General features: G+C 40.4%; 1 protein-coding gene across 6 annotated transcripts in view; it reads right to left on the bottom strand.

Annotated features, from left to right (window-relative positions):
* CHODL (chondrolectin) overlaps nt 1–21,896 on the bottom strand; it is a 39,985-nt gene extending 18,089 nt beyond the window's left edge. The window contains exon 1 of one of the 6 annotated variants that reach the window (XM_078388957.1): nt 21,809–21,896. Coding sequence is in view for 5 of the 6 variants with exons in the window: in XM_078388954.1 (XP_078245080.1) it covers nt 13,461–13,557 (97 nt within the window). In the remaining variant the exon portion in view is untranslated. Of the gene's footprint in view, nt 1–13,460; nt 14,153–21,808 lie in introns of those variants that run through there. The other 5 variants (XM_078388954.1, XM_078388956.1, XM_078388953.1 and 2 more) reach the window with 5 other exon arrangements.
* Nucleotides 21,897–22,362: the final 466 nt, after the last annotated feature.

Here is a 22,362-nt window from a genome sequence, read left to right on the forward strand (position 1 = left end):
GAATAATACAGGGATCTTAATGGCAAATCAGAAATGGAACCATTCGGAAACCAGACAGATATCATTTCAATATCCCAGGATACTCTTATCATTGACCAGAAAATTGCCATTCTTCTAAAAAGACATTTCTTAGAGAGATTGTCAATGAACTACAGCTAAACAACATATTTGATTATATTCATTTATGTCTGAATAGAGACAACATTTTCTCTGTCTCACTACAGGTGTTAATTAACATAGCAAAACTAGGATTATATTATCATCAACCGCTGCTTTGATTGCGTTGAATAGATGCTTTGCTTATCTTAAGCTTTTCATGTAATTGTCATGGAATGCACTTTTTGCATTTCATTAGCATTCAGCTCCACATTCATGTATGAATATAAATCGGGAATGGGAAACATGATGCTGAACTGCTTCCTATTAGCTTTTACTGTTGGTTATGCTAGCTAGGAATTACTGAAGATGCAGTCCACCATGTGGAGGGCTATGTAGAAAGAGATAAAAAGGGCTAAATCCAATTATTATTCCCAGCTAAATAGATTTTTTGAATCAATAGGACTTTAATAAATCAAATTAAATAAGCCCCATTGATCCAGTGGTCTATTCCAGTTGGACCTAACATTTTTGTTTAGTTCAGATACATCGACCAAGGATAAAACTTTGTATATCTCAAGAATTAGCCTTCAATCCATGGAAGTCTATGCTACAGATTTGTTCATCGTACGTAATTCTGTCCAATCATACTATTTATAAATAACCTTATAATTTAATAGCTAATTAGGAGGTGCTTTCATAAACTGGATATATAACATTGTCAGTTGTTTATAGTGGCATAAGAACAACAGAGATAACTCAAAGACAACCTGCTCCTCCAAACTCTTTCACAATCCCCCTGCTTTCAGTCACAATAACTGTATGTTAAAGACCTACATAGCTTGTAAAAAAAACAACCCAAGTTCTCCCATCAAATTCTCTGCCAACATCTTGCTTTCGTCCAGATTATTTACTTCTGCCGTCACAATCCTGGACAGAATATGGCAGTGTTTCTGCAAATAATGCAGGATTCTAGTTAGATCACGATGATGAGAATAGAAAAGAAAAAGTGGGGCATGAATAGAAACAGGGAAAAAATGATAAATGTTCCCAACATACTAGATATTCCCCTAGTCTCTATTTTACCTCAATGTTACACACAGTTTCAACTGAAACACTCATGATGTGCCATGCAAAATACAACAGTGAACTCAGAAACAAAAGGAACACCTCTCAATAGTCACATTTGGACCCATCTATGCATCATAGCAACCATGCCATCCTATGATGTTATCTGAGCTTTGATCTGATTCAGAGACCAGTCTTGTGATGAACTGCACGAAGTCCTGATGATGTTCTATTTTGCCACGACCTCTTTCATCTCATCAATGGAATTTTATCTACAGTTTAGAATGAGTCACATTACATAATGGATGTTCAAAAATTATCTTGCCTCTCCATTTCATAATTTTACTCTCGATTCTATGGTAAGAAAATCAAGTAGAATCTAATGGCTTCTTCTCCAGCAAGACAGATCCCCCTCCTTAAGACAATCAGTCTGGTTATTTTAGCCCTCTTTGTTTTGGTGTCAGCATTTCTAGGTGTGCAAAAATGAGACCACCACAGGCTGGATGCCAGCCATGCAGAGCAGCCTGCCTAGCACTTGAAAACACTCGATGCACCAGTTGTATTTATATTGACTGGCATTTGCTCTTCTTTCTGCTTGATGAATCAGGGAATTATTGTTTAGGCCACTGCCAAACTGTGAGGTAGATGATCCTGTAGAGGATCCTGCTTACTTAATTTTATTTGTCTAAGAATACAAATGTAGTGCCAAAATATTGTTAAAGAATCCAGAATTTAAAAATGCCAGTAACTGGTGACTACCTACTTGTCATCTTTCATGGACAATGTGTCACTGCAAATCCCCAATAAACGAAACTAGTTTTACTTGCATATTTGCTCAAAAGGTATGCCCTACAATATTCTTAAATTTGGAGTGGGCAAGTGTGGCCTCCAGACCCCATTCCCCTCCCAACCCCAAGTCATTTATATGAAAAACCACAAATCACATCCCTCAGAAAACTAGGGGTGGGTCCTCTAAATTCAATTCTGATCTTCCCAACACCTTTTTCTAGTCAGAAAATACCACTTTTACAATTAGGCAATGACTGATTGCCTGATTGGTCACTTTCAGGGTCTCAGAAAAGCTATTTTTGGACTTGTTAACTAGAACTGTTAAACACAACTGAATTGGACTTATCACAAAGCAGCTACATTTTAAACAGATCTTAACAGATTTATTCTAGGCAGAATCACATGATGGTAATGCATACATAAATCATCCATTGGAATTGTGCCTCTATAATCTATCAGGAGAACAGGAATGGGAAATATGTGGTCTGGCACAATGTTGCTGGACTGCAACATTCATTGACACTAGCTAACATAACTAGTAATTTAAAATGGTGGAATGTGCTATGCAACAACATCCAGATCTAAAGAAACTGATTTCCATTAGGGATGGAATCATCACATTAAGTCAGCTCTTCATTTATAACACTGGAAGAGTTCTTGCAGGAGGAAAGCTCTTCATCTCTAAGGGATTATGGTGCATCTACAGATTCAAAAGATAAAGCTTCACAAGCATTTTGACATTCACAGATTTCCAGATGAAATGTGTAAGTCTAATTACCTGCATCAGGTAAATGGGTTTTCAGTCAGAGAAATGAACATTATCCTGCAGGAATAAATGGAACACTGTTTTACTTCTTCGTTTAAGTGGTATGCCTTTATTGAGGAAAAAGCCATACATTACAGTATTTTATGTCAAACCATTAAAATTCTGTTAGCCTTACTTTTCCCTCTAAGTAGAAAATATCTGCTTTCTGGCATTAGTTCTACTCCATATATTAAAGATGTTATGAAAAACCAAAAGCCATTTAGATGTTTCTGTAATAAATGTCTTTTCCTCACTCGCTGCTTGATCACATGGACCCTGCAACTTAAATAATGGGATCTATCTCGGCAGACAACCACAGCTTTGAAAGTTTCTGGAGGATGTGTTGACTGCCTTTCTATCTCAAATTGATAATATGTCACTTCACAAAGCTCATTATAGACGTGCAACTTTTCATGGGGGATGACTGGATCTACAACTCAAGCTGAACCCATGGTTTTAAACCATGAGCATTCTCTCTTCTCTCTGGGACTCCATTGGACCAAACAAAAGTGGCACCCACAGCTAGATTCAAGACTTGGAATTTTCTGCTTAACACAAATGACCTGACTTTTGTTTCCATAAATGAATGAAGCCTAAAGAGTATATGAACGAGTGACTTGACAACTAAGAGATATTTGAACATGAACCAGAAAAATCTTCGCTCAGCCACAAAGCTCATAAGACGACTTTGGTTTATAATGCTTTATAGGATTGGTTGTTGTGGGTTTTTCGGGCTCTTTGGCCATGTTCTGAAGGTTGTTCTTCCTGACGTTTCACCAGTCTCTGTGGCCGGCATCTTCAGAGGAATGGAGTAGGAACTCTGTCCACTTCTGTTGGTGTTTGTTGGATAGTTTTTATAGCTGTGGGAACGGCTTTTGTCTTTTTTCAGGAGATAGGGTGATCAGCATGTTTTTGTTGCGATAAGAGAGGGGGGAGGGAGAGATTATCTGTCACTGTGATTGATGGGTGTCATTAGCTGGTCTTTTTTGTGCAATGATCCCTGGCCCTTGTGGCTGGGTAAAGTTCGTTGACCTTTTGCAGGTTGTATTTTTCCAAATGGGGTGCCTGGCCATGTTTAATTTTAGGCCTTCTTCTTTCACTTTGAAGTTTTGTTTATGTTTATGGATTTCAATGGCTTCCCTGTGCAGTCTAACATGCTGATCACCCTATCTCCTGAAAAAGACAAAAGCCGTTCCCACAGTTATAAATACTATCCAACAAACACCAAGAGAGCATGGACAGAGTTCCTACTTCAGTCCTCTGAAGATTCCGGCCACAAAGACTGGCGAAACATCAGGAAGAACAACCTTCAGAACACGGCCAAAGAGCCCAAAAAACCCACAACAACCATTAGATCCCGGCCGTGAAAGCCTTCATGAAAACTTTAGGATTGTTGGGAATACAGCTGTAGTTGGAGGCCTAAGGAAACCACATATAATGAACAAAGGAGAAGTTTTTATTTAAGCCTACTTCTTATAGACACAGTTTCTGCATTCCATAAGATATTATAAATCCATTTCTCATAGAGAGTTAGTGTCTCCTTCTGTGTCCCTCAGTATTCATTCCCAGATCAAAAGAGTTTAACAAAAGCCTAGTACAAACAAAAGGCTGAGGAGGCAGAAAACCACAGTTCTTGCTCCAAATTGTTACTGTATCATGCTCGTTTTGGTAAAAGGCACAAGTAAGACTAAAGGCTTTCCTAAGGTGACAGTACCAAGATATAAAACTTCAGAATTGGTAAAGAAAGGCTTTAATGAAGATTGCCAGACAGGAAGAAAACAGTGTCCACTTTGTTTCCCTGAGTGAAGTAAGATAATAAAGCAGTTATGAACCATGATATACAGAGATGCATTTTGAAATAATGGAAGATGTCCCTCACCAAAATATATATATATATATATATATATATATATATATATATATATATATATATATATATATATATATATATATATATATATATATATATATATATATATATATATATATATATATATATATATATATATACATACATTTAAATTAATATATGCAATTTTAAGTGATGTCATCTCTTGCCCTCTCTGTGAATTATGCATTATTTTCTATTAGTAACTTTCCTCTCTTCTTTTGGCAATGCATAAATGGTGACCTTAGAACCATTATTTCCCCTACTTACATAAATTATTTTCCTCATTCCTCAAGTTGAGATCTATATCTACAACAAACAAAGGCTCAAAACACAGGAAGACTTAGTTTTCTGAATTTTAATAACCAATTTTAAAAGTCATGTCACTGCTCGGTGTACAATTTTGCAAGCATTTGGGAATAAAATATTCAATAAGCACTTATAACCTGGAAATGATAAAGCACAGAAACTAAGAATTATTGGGCTGTATCTGGCCTCTTTCTTCAGTACTCTATTCCAAGATAAAATTGTAGCAATGTTAGCATCGTGAACCCTCTGTTAGTTTGGGGAGGGACAGGCAGATTGCCACCCCATGAGGCCAGCTGTAAGTCTGTGACCTTATAAATGAGTCTGGGTACTAGCAAGTTCCTTATTGCTCAGTTCTGATCTATTGTGGACCATCATTCAAACATGAATGATTTTGGAAGTTAAATAGGATTGGGCTTGATTAATATTTGGACAAGAGGTGACCAGGAAATGGCAAGCATTAAGAGCACGGAATTGACACTTTAGCCCTGGAATGATCCCACATTTAGGTAACAAATTCTTTGGTATTAGTGTTTACAGTATAATAGATTGTGCTGGCCGAAAGTACACTTTTAAGAACAGTGTGAAGGAAGGGCCAGGAAAAAGTGCTGAGTGTTTAATAAACTGCATTGCTGTCGCCATGACATCATAAAGCATATAAAGTGATGATAATGCAGTTTGCAAAAATGCAATTACTTTAAGTATCTGCTGGGCAAGAATGGAGTGAGCTAATCTTATTACTAGCCACTTAACAACCAATGTATTAATCAAAGCCATTATGCCTTAATGACTGCTGTTTGCTGTCAGTTTATTTTTTGCCTTTTTATTGGTGACATTTTTTCCTCTGTGGTGTTAGAGCACATTTCAAACCCTAAGCTACAGCATACAAGGTAAAATCTCTGATGACTAAAGATAATCAAGGAGGTATATACACCATTAATTAAAGCTGGTAACTCTGTCAGTTGGAGAAAGTGGACTAAGGAAGACAGAGCTTGGAATAATTACTTTTATAGGCTATAAATAACTCCCAGAATTCCCTAGTGAGCAGTGAGCTTTTCTAAGCCCTGAAAGAGTGTTGTGGTGAACTAAAGGATGGCACAACTCTAGAACATCTGTTCGTATGCAAGCAGCACCTGTACAATAATCCAGATTGTGGCTGGGGAAATAAACATTCCTCCATATCACAAGGTATATAGAGTTAAAAGTCCCCCATGGATGCAGTGCAGTCTTATGGGAATTCACTATGTATTTGATCTGTGCCAACTATACGGCCCTTTAATATTACTTTAACTGTGAGGGCGCTATTTTTTTCATAAGTAGCCACAAGGTGCCAAATCACATGATTATCCTCCCCTTTAGAATTGGGACCTCTTATAGGGCCATTGCTCAAATTTCCCATGCAGGCAAAGTAATGCTCAAGGTAAAGTGACAGATGCTTTTACCTTATATGGAATGAGAAATACTTGATATTTCAAGTTGGATTCTAAAAAGGAAGAGGCACTCAAGATCATACTGCAAATATCCACTGGCTACCATGAAAGAATTTCAGAATTTCAGTCTCTGCTTTATAGAATGCAGCAAAACCTTTGGTTGTGAGGATCATGAGAAACTATTGGCTGTTCTGAAATAAATGGGTGCACCTCAGCACTTGATTGTCCTTATGTGTAACCTGTATTGTGAATAAAAAGCTACTGTTTGGACAGAATATGAGGAGGCATAATGGTTTCCTATAGTTAATGGCGTCAAACAAGGGTGCATGTAATCTTTTATCCATTTAGAACATATCATATGGGAAGCTGGACTAGATTCAGATGAAGGAGGAGTGAAAATTGGTGAAAGAAGCAACAATAATTTAAGATATGCAGATAACAACATCTTATTGGCAGAAGGCAGAAATTATTTGAAAAAACTTCTAGCGAAAGTAGAAAGTACTGAAGCAGGACTACACTTAAACATTAAGAAGAAAAAAATCACAATTGCAGAACTACACAATACTATTAATAATAATGAAACAGAAATAGTTTAAAACTTTGTATATCTTCATCTAATCATCAAATGGAGAGTGAAAAAATCAGAAGACTGAGACTCAGAAGGGCAGCAATGAAGGAATTAGAAAAGATCATCAAGGATGTGTCACTGGAGATCAGCCAAAACCATCCACATTATCATTTTCCCGATATGGATAATAAATAAAGAAAATAGATTTGTTTGCTCTATGGGGTTGAAGGAGAGCTTTGTGGATACTCTGGACTACCAGAAAGACAAACAAATGAATTCTAGATCAAATCAAGACTGTACTTTCTCTGGAGGCAAAAATGATGAAACTGAAGTTGTCTTACTTTGGGCACATCATGAGAAAGCAAGATTCACTGGAAAACAGTAACACTGGGAAAAGTTGAGGGCAGAAAGAAAAGAGGAATGCCAAATATAAGATAAGTTGACTCCAAGTCAAAGCCTTGAGTTTAGAAGAGATGAGCAGGGTCATTGGAGACAGGACATTTTGTGCATGTAACAACAACTTGTGGGACTGATGTGGTCTGCTTCCTTCATGTTTGGGTCATTTTCTCACAGCCAAACAGCAGTCTGGTACTTCAATGACGTTCCAAATGCACGGGGTTTCACCTTCGCTGATGAAATACCCTAGGACTTCCAGTGACAAAGCTGGCTCTATTAGCAGCATTGCAAATATGAACTTTCAGGGAAGTGCAACTTGTTTGAGCAAAAGCTAAACACCATAATCAACCAAATCATCCATGAATAGTACTTCATCCATGTCTGGACTTAGCTTTAGTTTCTTGGTCTTAGCCTTGCAATACTGATCCCAGGTACCAATATGGCACATCTAAAGCCTTATTTATCACAGATGAAAATGAAAAATACACTAGGACATCATCAGCTTACCCTACCTACTGTGGTGACATCTCATTTCAAGTTCCTAGCCAACCTCACTGTGTTTTTAGTTGGTTTGCTTTGGCAAAAGCAAACCAACTTTGGTGCCATTTACATCCACTATAATGGATGGTCTCTTGAAATGCAAAGACTGGGGTTACTGCTCCTCCTGCAGAACTGCTCCACAAGTCCACTCTTTTCACTTCTAACAGACACTGAGAGAGTAGTTGGACAAATGGAACACTTGGCATAATGGGGCTGGAAGTGGTACTATTGTCTAGTTTTCTCAGTACTGACACTTTTAAACAGACTGGCACATTTTCCAAATGAAGATTTGGCAAACTATATTTGCCAAAAAAAACCAAACAAACAAACAAACAAACAGCTTGGAATGTGAAAGAATCATACAATCACAATTTCTATGATTAAAAATTCATGCAAAGTTGCTAGAGAAAGCTCAACAGGAAGGATATGGATTCCTTTTCAACTGTTAACATTTTTGGCTCCAGATTGGGAGGAATTCAGTCAATGCCTATCTCTGTGTAACACTGTCACTGGTGACACTGTCACCAGTGTCCAATAACATGCTTTCTTCATCTGAGTAGAATATATTCCACTACCAGAATGAGTCTGACATTACTTCAGTCTTATCACTGCTCTCATACTAGAATGGCACAGGTGAAAAAGCATAGACATCAAAGAAGAGCATAGTTAGGGGCAGAGGGGCCCTTGTACCACAGGTCTTGGTAAGTATTCCATGATGTCAATAACCTCATCTGGATGACTGAGAATCTTCACAGATATTAGTGCCGAAGAACTATTCTGGCCAGTTTACAGTAAGTACTTAATCAAAATGTAGTATAATAAAAAACTATGTAACAAACTAAACACATAGGGATATAAGGCACCCAAGGAATGATGAAACTAAACATAGGATAAAAATGAATATAATAATAAAAATTACAGTAACTGGATAGAGATGTACAATCAACTCAACTCAGCTAGGGTTGGAGTGGAAAGCCTCCCTGAAAAGCCACATCTTCAGATGCCTCCTGAATGGCCAGGCAAACTTCCTCTGGGAGCTGGTTCCACAGAGATGGAGCCAAAACAAAGAAGGCCCTACCTCTTGTAGAAGATTTGTGGGCCTTTCTTGGGGTAGCTACCCAGAGGAGTTTCATCTGAAATGGTCTGGTAGGTCAGGCAGCTGCCATTGAGGAGGGATATTTTAATAAGTAAATATCACCTCAAAACATTCTGTGTTGCCAGGAACTTGGTTCATTTAATTTCATTACATAGCGGCAGTTCAAACAAAAAAATTGTAACTTTGGATCAGCACCAAATTTGGCACTGATATAGAAGACAATCTGCTCTTTCTCTGTGCCAAAGTTGGGTCCTTTTTAAGGAGAAAGGAGAAACAAAGATATTTTAAATAAATAAGTAAAATAAGTTTGGAGAGAGGGTTTTAAATTTTTTAAAAGTAAAACTGTTTATCACTACCTCATCATGCAGAAACAAGCAACCTTAAATGACCCTGGATTTAAAGTACCTCATACATATTGTAAAGACCAATTTTGCTTATCATGAAAGAGAAGTTTGTTCCACTCGTTTTTTGTTTTTTTTTTAATTTGGAAGGAATCCAGGCTGCAGAGACTGAAATATTGATCTTCAAGGGAAAAACAACCAGTTCGTTATAAGACCAGACAAGTGTGTAACAGAATTACCAAGAAGAACATTCCAAAGAAGAGACATTGTTGCAACAGATTTTGGAGGGTAATGAAAAGTCACAAAAACAGAGTCAAAAGACAGGCTTTGTTTAGACTCAAAACTCCAAGCTTGGTTTAAAGAAAGTAATGGACGTCTGCCAGAAAGGAACATTTTGTCACGTATCTCCAGGGAATTAGCACACAGTTCTGTAACACATATTCAAAGAATTTCTGCATTACATAAGCACAGAGCAGTTGTGTTTGTCCCAGCCCAGGGTGCTCTCAGAAAACATTATCTCAGGATTTCTGTGAGGAGGCTCCTGATGTAAGACTTCAAAGAGGAAATCAGCTTCAGTTCTACAAGCAACTTTGTCAACCAGGACCCAATTAGCTGACTCTCAGGGGGAGAATTTTTCAACTCCTTCTGACCAAACAGGCATTACAAATGAATTCTGTACCTGATTGTACAAATATTTTAAAAAATGTTTTAAAATAGAATAAAGAACAAATATTCAGAAGTTAAGCTGTGAAATTACTGGAAAGGATTGTATTTGAGGGGGGCTGGGGATAGTCTTTTTTGGCTGGGGATAGTCTTACTCAATGTTAGCAAAACTTTGATGCCTATATCTTGTTTCAACCATTTCATCCATCTTGTCAGTATATAATAGCCTGGTAATTAAGAAACAAAATCCAAAGATGTTATGTGCTATCGAGTCACTTCTGAATATACCATGACTGTATGAGTTAATGACCTATCGATTGTCCTGTCATTAACAGCTCTGCTTAGATCTTGCATACAAAGAGCATCTCTTCCTACTGCCCCCCCCCCCGCCTTCTTCAAAATATTTTCTTTTCCAGTAAGTCCTGCTCAGGTCTTGAAAACTAACAGCTGTGGCTTCCTTTAATGAGATAATTTGTTTCATGTTAGGCCTTCCTCTTCTCCTACTGCCCTCCCTACTTTTCCCAGCAACATTGTCTTTTCTAGTCAGTTCTGTATTCTCATTATATGTTCATAGTAGGATAGCCTTAGTTGACTCAGAGCTGCTCTGAATTCAGACTAGACTTCATTGAGTGCACACTTTTCTGCCTTTCTGGCTGGTAAGGCTCTCCTCCAACACCAGATTTCAAATGAGTTGATTTTTGCTCCTGTCTTTCTTCTCTGTCTTTCTTCCACACAGTATGGATGGTTTTGACCTTCGTTTCCTGAGACAATCATTGCTAACTCCATCCTCTTCCTTTTGTTTTATTTCAAAAGGTGAAGGTACATCTTTTGGAAACTTGTACACAAAATGTTCATAGAGCTTTTCATCCTATACAGCTTTTCTTCCTTGGGTTGCCTACTCCAGGAAAAAGGCTTGAAAATTGTAACATAGCTTTTCAGTCTACATTCTGCAGAGTGGGCATGTTAATATTAGTTTCCCTGAGAAAGATCAGGAACCAAAAGAAAGAGAAGAAGCAGTTGACCCTCCCCCAAAACATGTACAACTATGTGTAATTTTTGTAGCTTCTAAATGATAACTGTTGAGAGAAACAACTGGCTTTCTGCTGGGAGAGAATTTAAGTGACAGAGTGCCACCACCAAGAAGTCTTGACATAAATACTGTAAATGTTCACCCTAGACTATGCTCATTAAGGCCAATACAAACTAAGCTTCCTGGGATCATCTCAAATTCCTGTGTGTGTATTAGTGTATACAAAAGAATATGTTTTAAATGATTAGTTTGTTTGTTGTTCTCTGGTTGAATATTTTTTCTATCATTCATTTTGTGATCCTCCTGTTATTCTTATGGTAATTGTGGAGGGTTTTGTTTTGGGTTTTTTTCCATATTATATATATACCATTCTTCAATTCTTTGCAGATGGCAAGTAGTTTATAAATTGTACCAGTACTAGTTGTAGTAATATTAAGAACTACATATTATTTTCACCACTAGGATATATATCTCTACGGTAAACTCTTCTCCCTTCCCAGGAACTGCAGTATAATAGTCCTCCATACCTGTGATTCTCATGAATGCCATTTTTAGAAAGATAACTATGATAGTCTGTTTCAGCCGGGGGGGGGGGGGCACAGAAACAAAACAAAAATACAAAGACTAAAATATTTATTTCAGTGAAGGCTTCCATTTACAATCCACTTCTTCAGACACATGGAGTACAAGTTCCATAACATTTTCACTTTGTTTTCTTTCTGGTTTTGTTGTTATAATGTCATTGTTAGTATGTTACAAAATTATGATTCTGACTCTGCAGTGAATTCACTGTCCTGTGAGAGTCAACACACTGAATGTACCACCTGGCTCTTTGCTTTTCACGGGTCAGTTTCAAGGCTTACTTCTAAAGCTTAACATGCTATTCCCACGCATGACGCTTTATTGTGCTCCAGAAAAGAGTTAAAGGAAGATCTGACACCCATAGGAGATGAGTCCTGTTGGTACCCCACAGTGAAATCCTAAAATGCCAGTGACAAGAATCTTTCATTTTGTTTTGAAATCAAAATTTCTCTGGTCCCACAACTGTCTCAGGTAGGTGAGCCAAAACTCTAATCATTTGTTTGAAATTATAGCCTAAAATATCGTCTTCATAGCGGTACAATGATGTTACATGTGAAGAACGTGAGTAGAACTCCCTAACAGTAAGTCAGAATTCTCCAGTTTCACTGGATTCTGGGAAGGGTCACCCTAATATCTATTTACTCAGAAACAAATGTTCAAGGTACGACTGGATCAGCACTAGTTGTAGGTATAGGGTATTCTGTTAACCTCAACCGCTTTCGTATTCTATGATTTTCAGTGTCAGAATTTTTAAAAAATCTATAAACTTGAATGCAAATGCAAATAAAAATGTATGGAAAAGTTAAGATGGGGAAAGAGTTTGGGAGCTATAGTTTAATACCTTTGTTTCATCAATATACTCTGTAAAGCAGAAATCATTTACACCCATATATAATGAGAATAAAGCAAAATCATCATTTCCTGTTCTGTTGCAGGATTTCCTGTTTAGAAGTTTATGTACAATGAGACATAGTCTGCTTAAGACTGTTTATACCAGTACAGTATTTAATTCATTTTCCCCACTGCAATAATTGCTGATGGACAGATAGTCTTGCAGCCTGAGCCTTAGGAGCCGAGTTTTCTCAGCCCTGCTGTCATTAGTTAAGCAGAGATGGATCATCATAAAAACACATTTTATCCTCAGATACAGTTCGCTTTTATTCCATTTGGAAAGATGGTATAAAGGGAAATGTTGCTTAAACAAAACTTCCCAATACTAATGACAACTGAAGTTCGGTAGACATTCATGTGAAGAACTCTGTGCTGTGACACAATGGCTCAAGGGATATTCTGCACAGAACAGCGCATCATTCATCAGACATTTCTTCAGTGGCATCCATGCAGCATTACCATTGTCATGGAAGATGATAATAATACAGTTCATTCAGAGACCTGTAGCACAGCCAGTAAGCAGAATTTCTAAGCACGAAGCTGAAAAGTTTCCCATACTTGCTGGACCACTTGGACTGGCAGCATCTGGACACTGGCTCACGACACCGTCTCTCCAAAACCTGCAGCAAATGCCCCTGAAGGAAGGATACTCCCAAGATATGCACAGAGTGCATTTTGCTTTCTGGCTAAATAATCGCACTCTAGGTTTGAAATGAGGAGGTTCCCCTCCTTTCAGAGGGAGCTGCCTTTTTTTCTCTCTCTTTCGAAGTACTGTAATTCAGCTCACTTTGCAACCAGCTAAGATTTTTCAGAAGAAGAAGGGGGGGATACAAACTAGCGAGCAGTAAGGATAGCTCTGGATATCTTGGAAAATCCGGAACATTCAAAGACGGGATTGATTCCTTTGCCTACTCCCCCACCACCCCCAAGAAAGCCCCAGAGTAAAGTTCTCTCCTTTGCCCCTTACTCACCACTCAGGACTTGCTGGGAGAGGCAACTCTGCGCCCACAGCAAGCACGCGCCCAGCAGGAGCAGGCGGGGAGACCCTCCGGGCCGGGAAAGGAGCATGACGGTGGAGGCCACCGGCCTGAATCGGGCAGCCTCGCGCAAGTTCGAAGGGAAGTTCGAAGAGTGACAGGAGGAGGCAGGTGGCAGCAAACGGGCGGGCGGGCGGCCAAGCGCTCACCCCGCAGCGACGCCTACGCGACGGCCAGCACGCCCTGTGTGGACGAGGGTGCTCCAAAGCGGGGTCCCCCTGTCGGACCGGGAAGGTTCTCAAAGTACCCAGCCGCTGCGGCGAAAGCAAGAGCAGCCTCGGCGGCCGCCAGACCCCGCCTCTGCCCCGGCCGCAGCCGCGCCGCTCATGTCCCTGAAGCGAAAGAAACCCGCGGACGAAGTGCTCGCCTTTTCCCCTCAGCCCCCGACTTGTCTGAGGCGAGCGAAGGCGGGACGCTTGGGTCCGAAGGTGGAGATGTGGGAGGGAGGGAGGATGAGAGAGATGCTGAGGCAGGGGCTGGCGGCGGGGCGAGAGTGGTCTCTCGCCTTCCCCTGCTCGCGCCCGCTGAAGCCGCAACACGGGGAGAGAGGCAGAGCCCGTCGCGCCGCTCCTGCTTTTATAGGCTCCTGTCAGCCCAGCGCCTCGGCCAACCGCGCGCTTATTGATTTTTCTCGAGAGAAAACTGCCGCGCTGCAGCTTTTGTGAGGACAGAGCTGGGCTGGGCTGAGGGGTCCTGGAAGCCGCGGATTCAGCAGCCCCCCTCCTCACCAAGAGGGATTTCCAAGAGCCGCCGCAGAGGCCATGAAAAAAAGGGGGCGACGTTGCCAAAGCGCAGTTGGCACCGAAGGCAGCTGCGGCCTCCCCCATTTCTCCCACTACTCTGGTTAAGGCGGATCCTTAACCCTTCCACGAAGCCCACTCGCTCTCCAACATGCACCCTAATTTGACAGTTTCGCTCCGCTGGCTTCGTTCTGGCTCGCCTCCCCTTTAGCCAGAACTTAAACCAACTGAGCCTCGAACCTGATTTGATATCAGGGGTGGTCATGAAAAGTACCTCTGGGCAGGCACAGAATGCATTGCCCAACCATGCATGCTTGCTGCAGCCACCTCTGTGAGGTTATGAGGAACAAGTTGGCCCAAGTCATTATGATGCCCCAGACAGAATAAGGCAAGCATGAGTAGAGCCAGTAGTGGGGATGCTACTTTTTGGACTACAGTCCCCAGAATCCCCAGCTGTAATAATAACAAAAAAGACCCAGTGTTCCAAATACAAAATCCAGACTGGTTTCTCCATTCCAGGTTCAAAAGCAGGTTGAAACTTCCTTCAACAGTGGTGGTGGGATAGTGTCCTCTACCACAGCTCAGAGGAGCAGGCAAGTTTAAGGACTGCAGGACAGGTTGTACAGCAGATGTGGCTCCCTATAACAGGAGAAGGAAATGATGGTAAGGCCACAGGAGACAACAGCAACATTTGTTAGCTAAGACAGTGGCTTCATTCTGCCTAATACTGTAGTAGGGCAGGTTCTGAAGACTAGACAAGCTTTGGTATCTCTTTACTATTTCTCAGTTTCTTACCAATCACACAATGAATCCTGAAATCATTTCAGGAATAACTAACACATCATTTCTGAAATAGACAAGTTGGTGTTCTCCAGATGGACTGGAATACAACTTTCTTTCTTTCTTTCTTTCTTTCTTTCTTTCTTTCTTTCTTTCTTTCTTTCTTTCTTTCTTTCTTTCTTTCTTTCTTTCTTTCTTTCTTTCTTTCTTTCTTTCTTTCTTTCTTTCAAAATTACAGTAATCATAATAATTGAAAAAATTACCCATGAGTCCAAAACATCTGGAGGGCATTGGCCTACCTATTCCTTTTGGCACAGTAGCCTTCATTAAGGCAGTGGCCAAAATCCTGCTGCTTTAGGGTACTAAATTGCACTAGAACAAGCCCATTGAATCCATTGAGTCAACTCTTGATTTAACTGAACCTATTCTAATTACAACTTACTGTCACATCATGAGAAGACAGGATTCTCTGGAAAATACCATAATACTGGGAAAGGTGGGAGGCAGCAGGGAAAAGATGAGGACCAAATATGATTGTCCCCTTACTCCGGAATAAGACATGAGACAACTGTTTTGGAATAAACATGGGCCACACTTTACTGAATATTCATATTTATCCTCAAAGGAAAAAAGGGAGGTTCTGCTGTAATGCGGAATTAGGTTCTGCAGGGGGGGGGGGCTCAGTCTTGTTGACTGTTGGCCCTGGAGCAGCCCCAGTGGATCTTCTCCCCCAAGTACCGTAATTGCACAAACCACAGCGCTGGGAGATCAGATGAGCTACACCTTACCTGTGTTTGTGAGGGGATTCACCAAAACCTGTTATATCTGCATTACTCGCCTGTGTGACCAAATTTAACCACCACTCATTATGCCAACACACCTGGTCCAGTGTGGGATAGGTGAAAAATCCCCACTTCCAAAGGCCAATCAGGATGCGGGTCAAAAATTCCTATCCGGCTGCAAACAGGCAACCAGTAAAATTCACACTACGTAGTATTCAGGGCAGGCAGGTGGGCTGCCGAAAAGGAAGAAGCTGAAGGTAGGAGGAGTCTTGGCTTAAGTGCTCCCCCCCCCCATCTTCTCTGCTCTCTCTGCCATTATCCCAGGAATGAGACATTGGCGGCCCATGCTGCTGAAGAGCTCATCAGCGGACCAGGCAGATGGACTGACTCTCTAAAGGAAGCCTCAAACTTGAGTCTACAGGAGTGAAGCAGGGTGGTTGAGGACAGGACATTTTGGAGAATGCTCATTCATAGGGTCACGATAAATCAGAGGTGACCTGACAGCACATCGCAACAACAACAAATGCTAAAATAAGTTGCACTTTGAGTAGCCCCATTTGAATCAGTAGAACTTATGGAGCTATTGACTCACTAAACTCTCATTAATTCCTTGGGCCCATTCTAATGCAATTTAGTATGCGAAACAACAGGATTCTGGCTAATATATTGTAAATTTCTCTTTAAGCATTTACAGAGTGTGCCACATACAGTACAGTATCTCTGTGAAATAAGTCAGTGATGAATTTTTATTCCTCTTCTGCACACTGAAGAACAGAAGAGCCCTGCTAGGTCAGACCAAAGGCCTGTCTTGTCCAGCATTCTGCTTATAGAGTGATCAGCAGGAGGCCTAAGGAAAGCAGGATTGAAGCACAATAAAAACTTCTGTTCATGCTCTCCTGTGACTATTATTGCCTCTGATACTGGAGGCAACAGCATGAGTAGTAGCATTTGACAGCCTTATCTTTCATCAATTTGTCTAATCCCATTTTAAAGCCATCCAAGTTTATGGCCAACCTGTGCCTTGAGAATATGAATCCCAGCTTACCTGGGCTCTGGGTGAACAAATGTGTCCTTTTTCTCCATCCTGAATCTCTCACTGATCAGCTTCAGATGACTATTCTGGGTTCTAATATTTCCAGGGGGATAAATGTCCCCTACCCTTCTTGAACACATAATACCAATGCACCTATATTGTGACGGCTATATTGTGGTCTCTTCTCTAAGCTAAAGAGCATCAGATATTGCAAACGTACTTTACAGAGAAGTTGCTCCAGTGCCTTGGTCCTTCTAGTTGCGGCTTTACAAACATTTTCCAGTGCTATAATATCTTTTTGTAAGTGCAATATCCAGGATTGTACAAAGTATGCTACAATTTTTTTTATAAGGATAGTACAATATTGGCAGATTTATTTCTCAGTCTTCAACTAACCCAAATGTAAAATTTGCCTTTTTAATGGCAACTGCACTTTTAAAAAAAGTTTCCATTTGGCAACCAGTAGTGACGTCACAACTGAAAAGTTAGTCCTAACAAAAGGCCAATGTAAAATCCTTCCACAGTGTGAGAACAGTCTCAGGGATCCTGAGTGTTTAGACAATGGAATGAAGGAGCCTGCTGGGTGTCTGGCTGAGTATTAGCAGAGACAGATCCATGGGCAGGAGCTCCTGTGTACTATTGTAAGATTGAAACTCACCTGAAGGAAGCTTGGTGATGTCACAAATGCACCCCTCTGGGGAATGTACATCATTAGAATGGGGGGAGCCTCTTTCTGTTCCACTATTTTAGGGTCATACTTTGGGTGTCTGCTACTTAAAGAACAACATACGAAGCTGTTTTAAGACCAATGGCTTGTCTACGTTAATACTCTGATTGAAAGCAATTGTCCTGGGGCTACTTGCTGGAATTGGAGCTGGATGAGATGTGAAGCAAATACTAACACTGACCTATGACACTCTTTTCATGTACTCATATGAGAAAACCCAGCTTTCCTCCCCCCCGCCCGCCATGATCTACTGCAGTATCAGTTTGTTCTTAAGAACCAAAGGCTTACCTAGTTCAGAATTCTATTCCCATCATGAGCAACCAGGTGCCTATGGGAATCCCACCTGCCTAGCAGGGTGCGAATATAATAACACTTTCCCACTCATATTCCCCAGCACCCTAGTATATGTAAGGTACATACAACTGTCTGAAGATTATCACTGAAGATTATCAGATATCATGACTAGTACCCATTGATATCCACTGTAGCAGTGAATTTCTGTTGCTAAGTAAAGAAATACTCGAGTTCCCTTCAAAATAGTATGGCACTGAATCAGTGTCACCCAAGCCTTTTTGCCACCTGAAGCAGAGCCCAGATAGCATCCCATGACACAATCATCAGCATAATGTTTGGAAAAGTATGTTTCATTCAGATATTAGTTCTTATCTTCGTCTGTACTCCTTCCTCCACCATGGTGCTGCCTAAAACCAGTTGCTCCATCAACTCCAATTTACATCCTGCCCTGCTAGTGCTGTTAGGAGTATTAGACAAGAGTTTAGAAACCAATGACTTTGAACAGAAATTAAATGATGAATAACAGCCAAAATCATCAGTGGAGAAAAACAACATTAAATTGAACAGAATGGTTTATTGATATAAAATGAAAAACCAACAATTCCATTACTCCAACATCCAGGGAATCCACAATTCTGACTTATTTAAAGTTCAGATGCAATTTTTTTTATCTCAAATGCACATTAACATCTTCTACAAGGAGCCTTTAAAAATAGATTAAATGCTAGCTTGCTCTTTATAGTTCCACGGGTAGATTGAGATAATGAAACAGCTGCCTTTTATGAACAGCCTACAAAGAACCAAGGGGGCTAGTTAAATCATTGGGGAAGGGGGCTGAAATCTTTATTAACCTCATCACCATGTCTGAATTTCTCATAGATATAGAGGATGGTGCTTTCAAGATAAACCAAGAAACCAACCAAGTAATTAAAAAGAAGATGCCACAGGCTCTGTCTGGGACTCATTGCATGATTAATAACAATCTAGAAATAAAGCACTGAGTTTAGGCGTGGGGGCAGGGAGAGTATATTTTTGGACTACAACTTCCATATCTGTGGTCAGGCTAGCTGTGGGGTTGTTGAGTTGTAGTCAAAACAGTGACTTCTGAATGTCTTGTGTGGCCTTTATTTTCCATGAATGTAATTTATGCTACACAGTTAATAGCCATTTAATGTTGCTTCAATCAATCATACGGCAACTTAAGAAAATGTGGGATTCATAGTATGGTAAAGTTACTCAGAATTTTCTGCTGTCATTACTGGGGAGCTCTCTCAGGGACAATTCTAAGTACCTGACCAAAACACAAATGTCAGGATTCTATAGGCTAAAGCCATGGCAGTCAAAGATCACATGAAGCTGCTGTAATTGGACAATGTAGATGCACTCCATATGTGCAGGTTCCACAATCACCTTTATGATGATGATAACACACATGAGGAAAGCAGCAAAAACAGCATGATTCATCATGTATGCTTATGTAGAAGGAATGCTCACTTTGTTTTCTGGGTCTCACACTTAACCATTCGTATATTGTACATTATCCCCAGCATTTTTAGCAGCATCCCATTGGGACTGGTTTCATCTCTGCTTTCATGACAGACAGATAAATCTATAAGAACAACAATATTGGACCACAAGATATGCTTCTTTTAAGTTTTGGCTGGCTAACTGAGTTAGGTATCTGACTGTGGAGCCAGAGTGTGGGACTATGATTCCCCACAGTGAATTCCAGGAGAAGAGCCAGCCTGTGTAGCCTTTGGCAAGCTGCACAGTCCCAGGGCACCCCCAGAAGTGGTTTACATGGGATGGTCAACCACTCTTGAGTACTCTGTACTTGGAATACACTGGAAAGAGTTGCCATAACGCAGAATTCACTTGACATAACATCGTGATGATGAGCTAAGTTATGAGTGACAGAGTGTGTGTTGGTTTCAGAAAGACCAGCACCCCAGACCTGAGAAGAAGATGGAGAAATCGCAAGGGAAGCTGGTATGGAGAGCCTGATACAAATCTGCAAAGAATTGCAAGAGTTCAAGTTTCTATATTAGTGACAAACAACAGACGTGGAAAGAACATTCTAAATGTGGACTTATTTGTTCAGACAAGAAGGAAGAAGCAGGCTAGCTGAAGCCATGTCTGTGGCAGATGGAACAAACTGTACACGTGAAAGGAAGCATTCCTGCATGGCAACAGATTGCATCTGCCCAGGAAACCAGAGTCTGACCCCTGCTTGCCCACAAGGGACTTCTATGCCTATAAGAAGAATGACCCAGGAAGAAACAGCTGGGCTTCGACAGTGCTGCAATGATTGCTCCCATCACCCTTGCTGAGGACTGATCACCTGCCAGAGAAGGGCCTTTTGGATGAGTATCTTGTGTGAATGAGAAGTATGAATGAGAGGTCTCTTGGTACCTTTTGTCTTATATCCTATGTCTCATCAATAAATGTTACATGAATAGTGTTTAACCCCAAATTATTGGTGTTTGGTCTTCTTGTCAGTAGTCTGGATGGGCGCTCTTGCTCTCTCCTCTCATGGTCCCTCTCCCAAGGATATAAAGAACAGCAACCCTTTTGGTTAACAGCTGCAGTAAGTACAAAAGGCCCAATCTGGATTGGGGTACCATTACACTAATGAGGTGGTTTAAGATTCTTCCCCCTTTGTGGTCCCAAAATCCAGATCATACACACGTGTCTCAAATGCCTGCAATTTTTACTGCCAGAAGTTATATATGGAAAGAAGTGGCAAGAAAAATAGTGACAGCTGGGAAAAATTTGGATGATGGCCAGGCCAACATAGGGAGCAAAGAATTAAGGTTCCTCATCGCCTCTACTAGGGTCCAGATCAAAGAGTTGCTATATAGTGGTGCACCATTTCTAAATGTGCACTATACGGTACATAGATCTTATATCTTCTGTAATGACACCTGCAAAAAATCACTGAAAAAGGATCTTTGAAATGTGTGGATCTTCTTGTGTGAATGCTTCTGTAAGTGCTTTTCTATGGTTTTCATAGGCAGCACAAATTTCACTGCATTTTGACAGATCTTTGTATACGTAATCTGTCTGACTCTTGAGTAGAGACAGGTATGAATTAATTTGGCCTGCTCCAATGAAATTCATCAGTACTCAAATGTTTGTAACAGTTACAAACAGTGTGATCACATAAAACAGATATCTGTGTGTCTTATATCTTCAAGAGTTGTCCAGAAGAGGAGATCTCAGTTGGTGTCACTTGTAAGGAAAGTTATGCCTGCAAAAAATTATCTCTTTTGCATAGTAAACCTACAAGATACCTACAAGGATCACTTGGTTCAGGGACACCCACTCTAAACACTCAGCCACACTACCCTGGTTGTCCTGGTGTGGGTGAAACCAGGAAGGCCAAATGTTGTGATGGCTGGGGGAATCTACCTTCCCAACACCTTAATCTTATCCAACTAAGCAGTGTTTCCAGGGAATTGCTAAAAATTCACTCTGACTCTCATATCAACCCTTCAAAGGTTGATGTGAATTAACCCACACCCACAAAAGTGTACACACTTCCAGTAGATGGTAAGGCAAGGCCTCATTTTAAGTACAGTGCCACAAACCCTCTTATTCCAAAATTTTAAATACCTATATGAAGAAGTTTTATTAATCATGGTTAAAAGGTCAAAAAGAGCAGAATAGTTCCAGAAACAATCTCAGCAGTTGCAAAGGCAGTCAAAAAGGTTTGGAGTAAATAATCTGTTATAAGCCTGAGGCAAGAGCAAAACAGATACACACACAAGCAAAAAAGATAGCTAAACTAATCTAGTACTTAAACCCTAGCATATTCTCAAAACATACACAAAGGGCATTTGTTACAGCAAAGACACCTAGAATTTTTCCTGAGAGATAATTAAGCCAACCAAAGTGCCTTCTGTCCCCAGTTGTTGTTGTTTTACCTAAAGCTTCTGCTTCTGAACTCTTCCAGATCTTTCACCCAGGCATGGAGTCATCACAAACATTCAGAAAAGAAAGAGCAGTTTCAGGCCCCTTCCCCTATACAGCTGAAAATCATCTTCCCGGAGTACCTTAGTATCAATAAAAGCATTCACCTGGCCTTGAAGGCTATTCTTACACTGATAAACAGGTGTTCCTCCTTTCCAGTGACTGTTGGGCATTACTCACCACTCTAGGTCCTTCCAAGTACTGACTACAAACCCAGAATTTTTCCAGAAGAGCACCAGAATCCATGATCCCTCAGTTTTCCAGTCTCTTGACAATATCCATGTCTCTATTTTATGTGGCTATCCTAGCTACAGATGCAACTGGGATGTAATGATTCTTTAGCATAGAGGATAGAGTCCAATTCTTCAGCCTTTTCTCTCCATATGTACTTGTGTTGAAGACATTTTCCTAATTCCTTCTGCTAATTATTCAGGTACCAGGTTAAAAAGGGAACAGTGCCTTTGCTCTGTAGTTGTTGCTACCTACAAATAACTGTTAGTGGTTTTGT

The sequence above is a fragment of the Pogona vitticeps genome, chromosome 3 (assembly GCF_051106095.1).
Source record: "Pogona vitticeps strain Pit_001003342236 chromosome 3, PviZW2.1, whole genome shotgun sequence".
Lineage (NCBI taxonomy): Eukaryota > Metazoa > Chordata > Lepidosauria > Squamata > Agamidae > Pogona > Pogona vitticeps.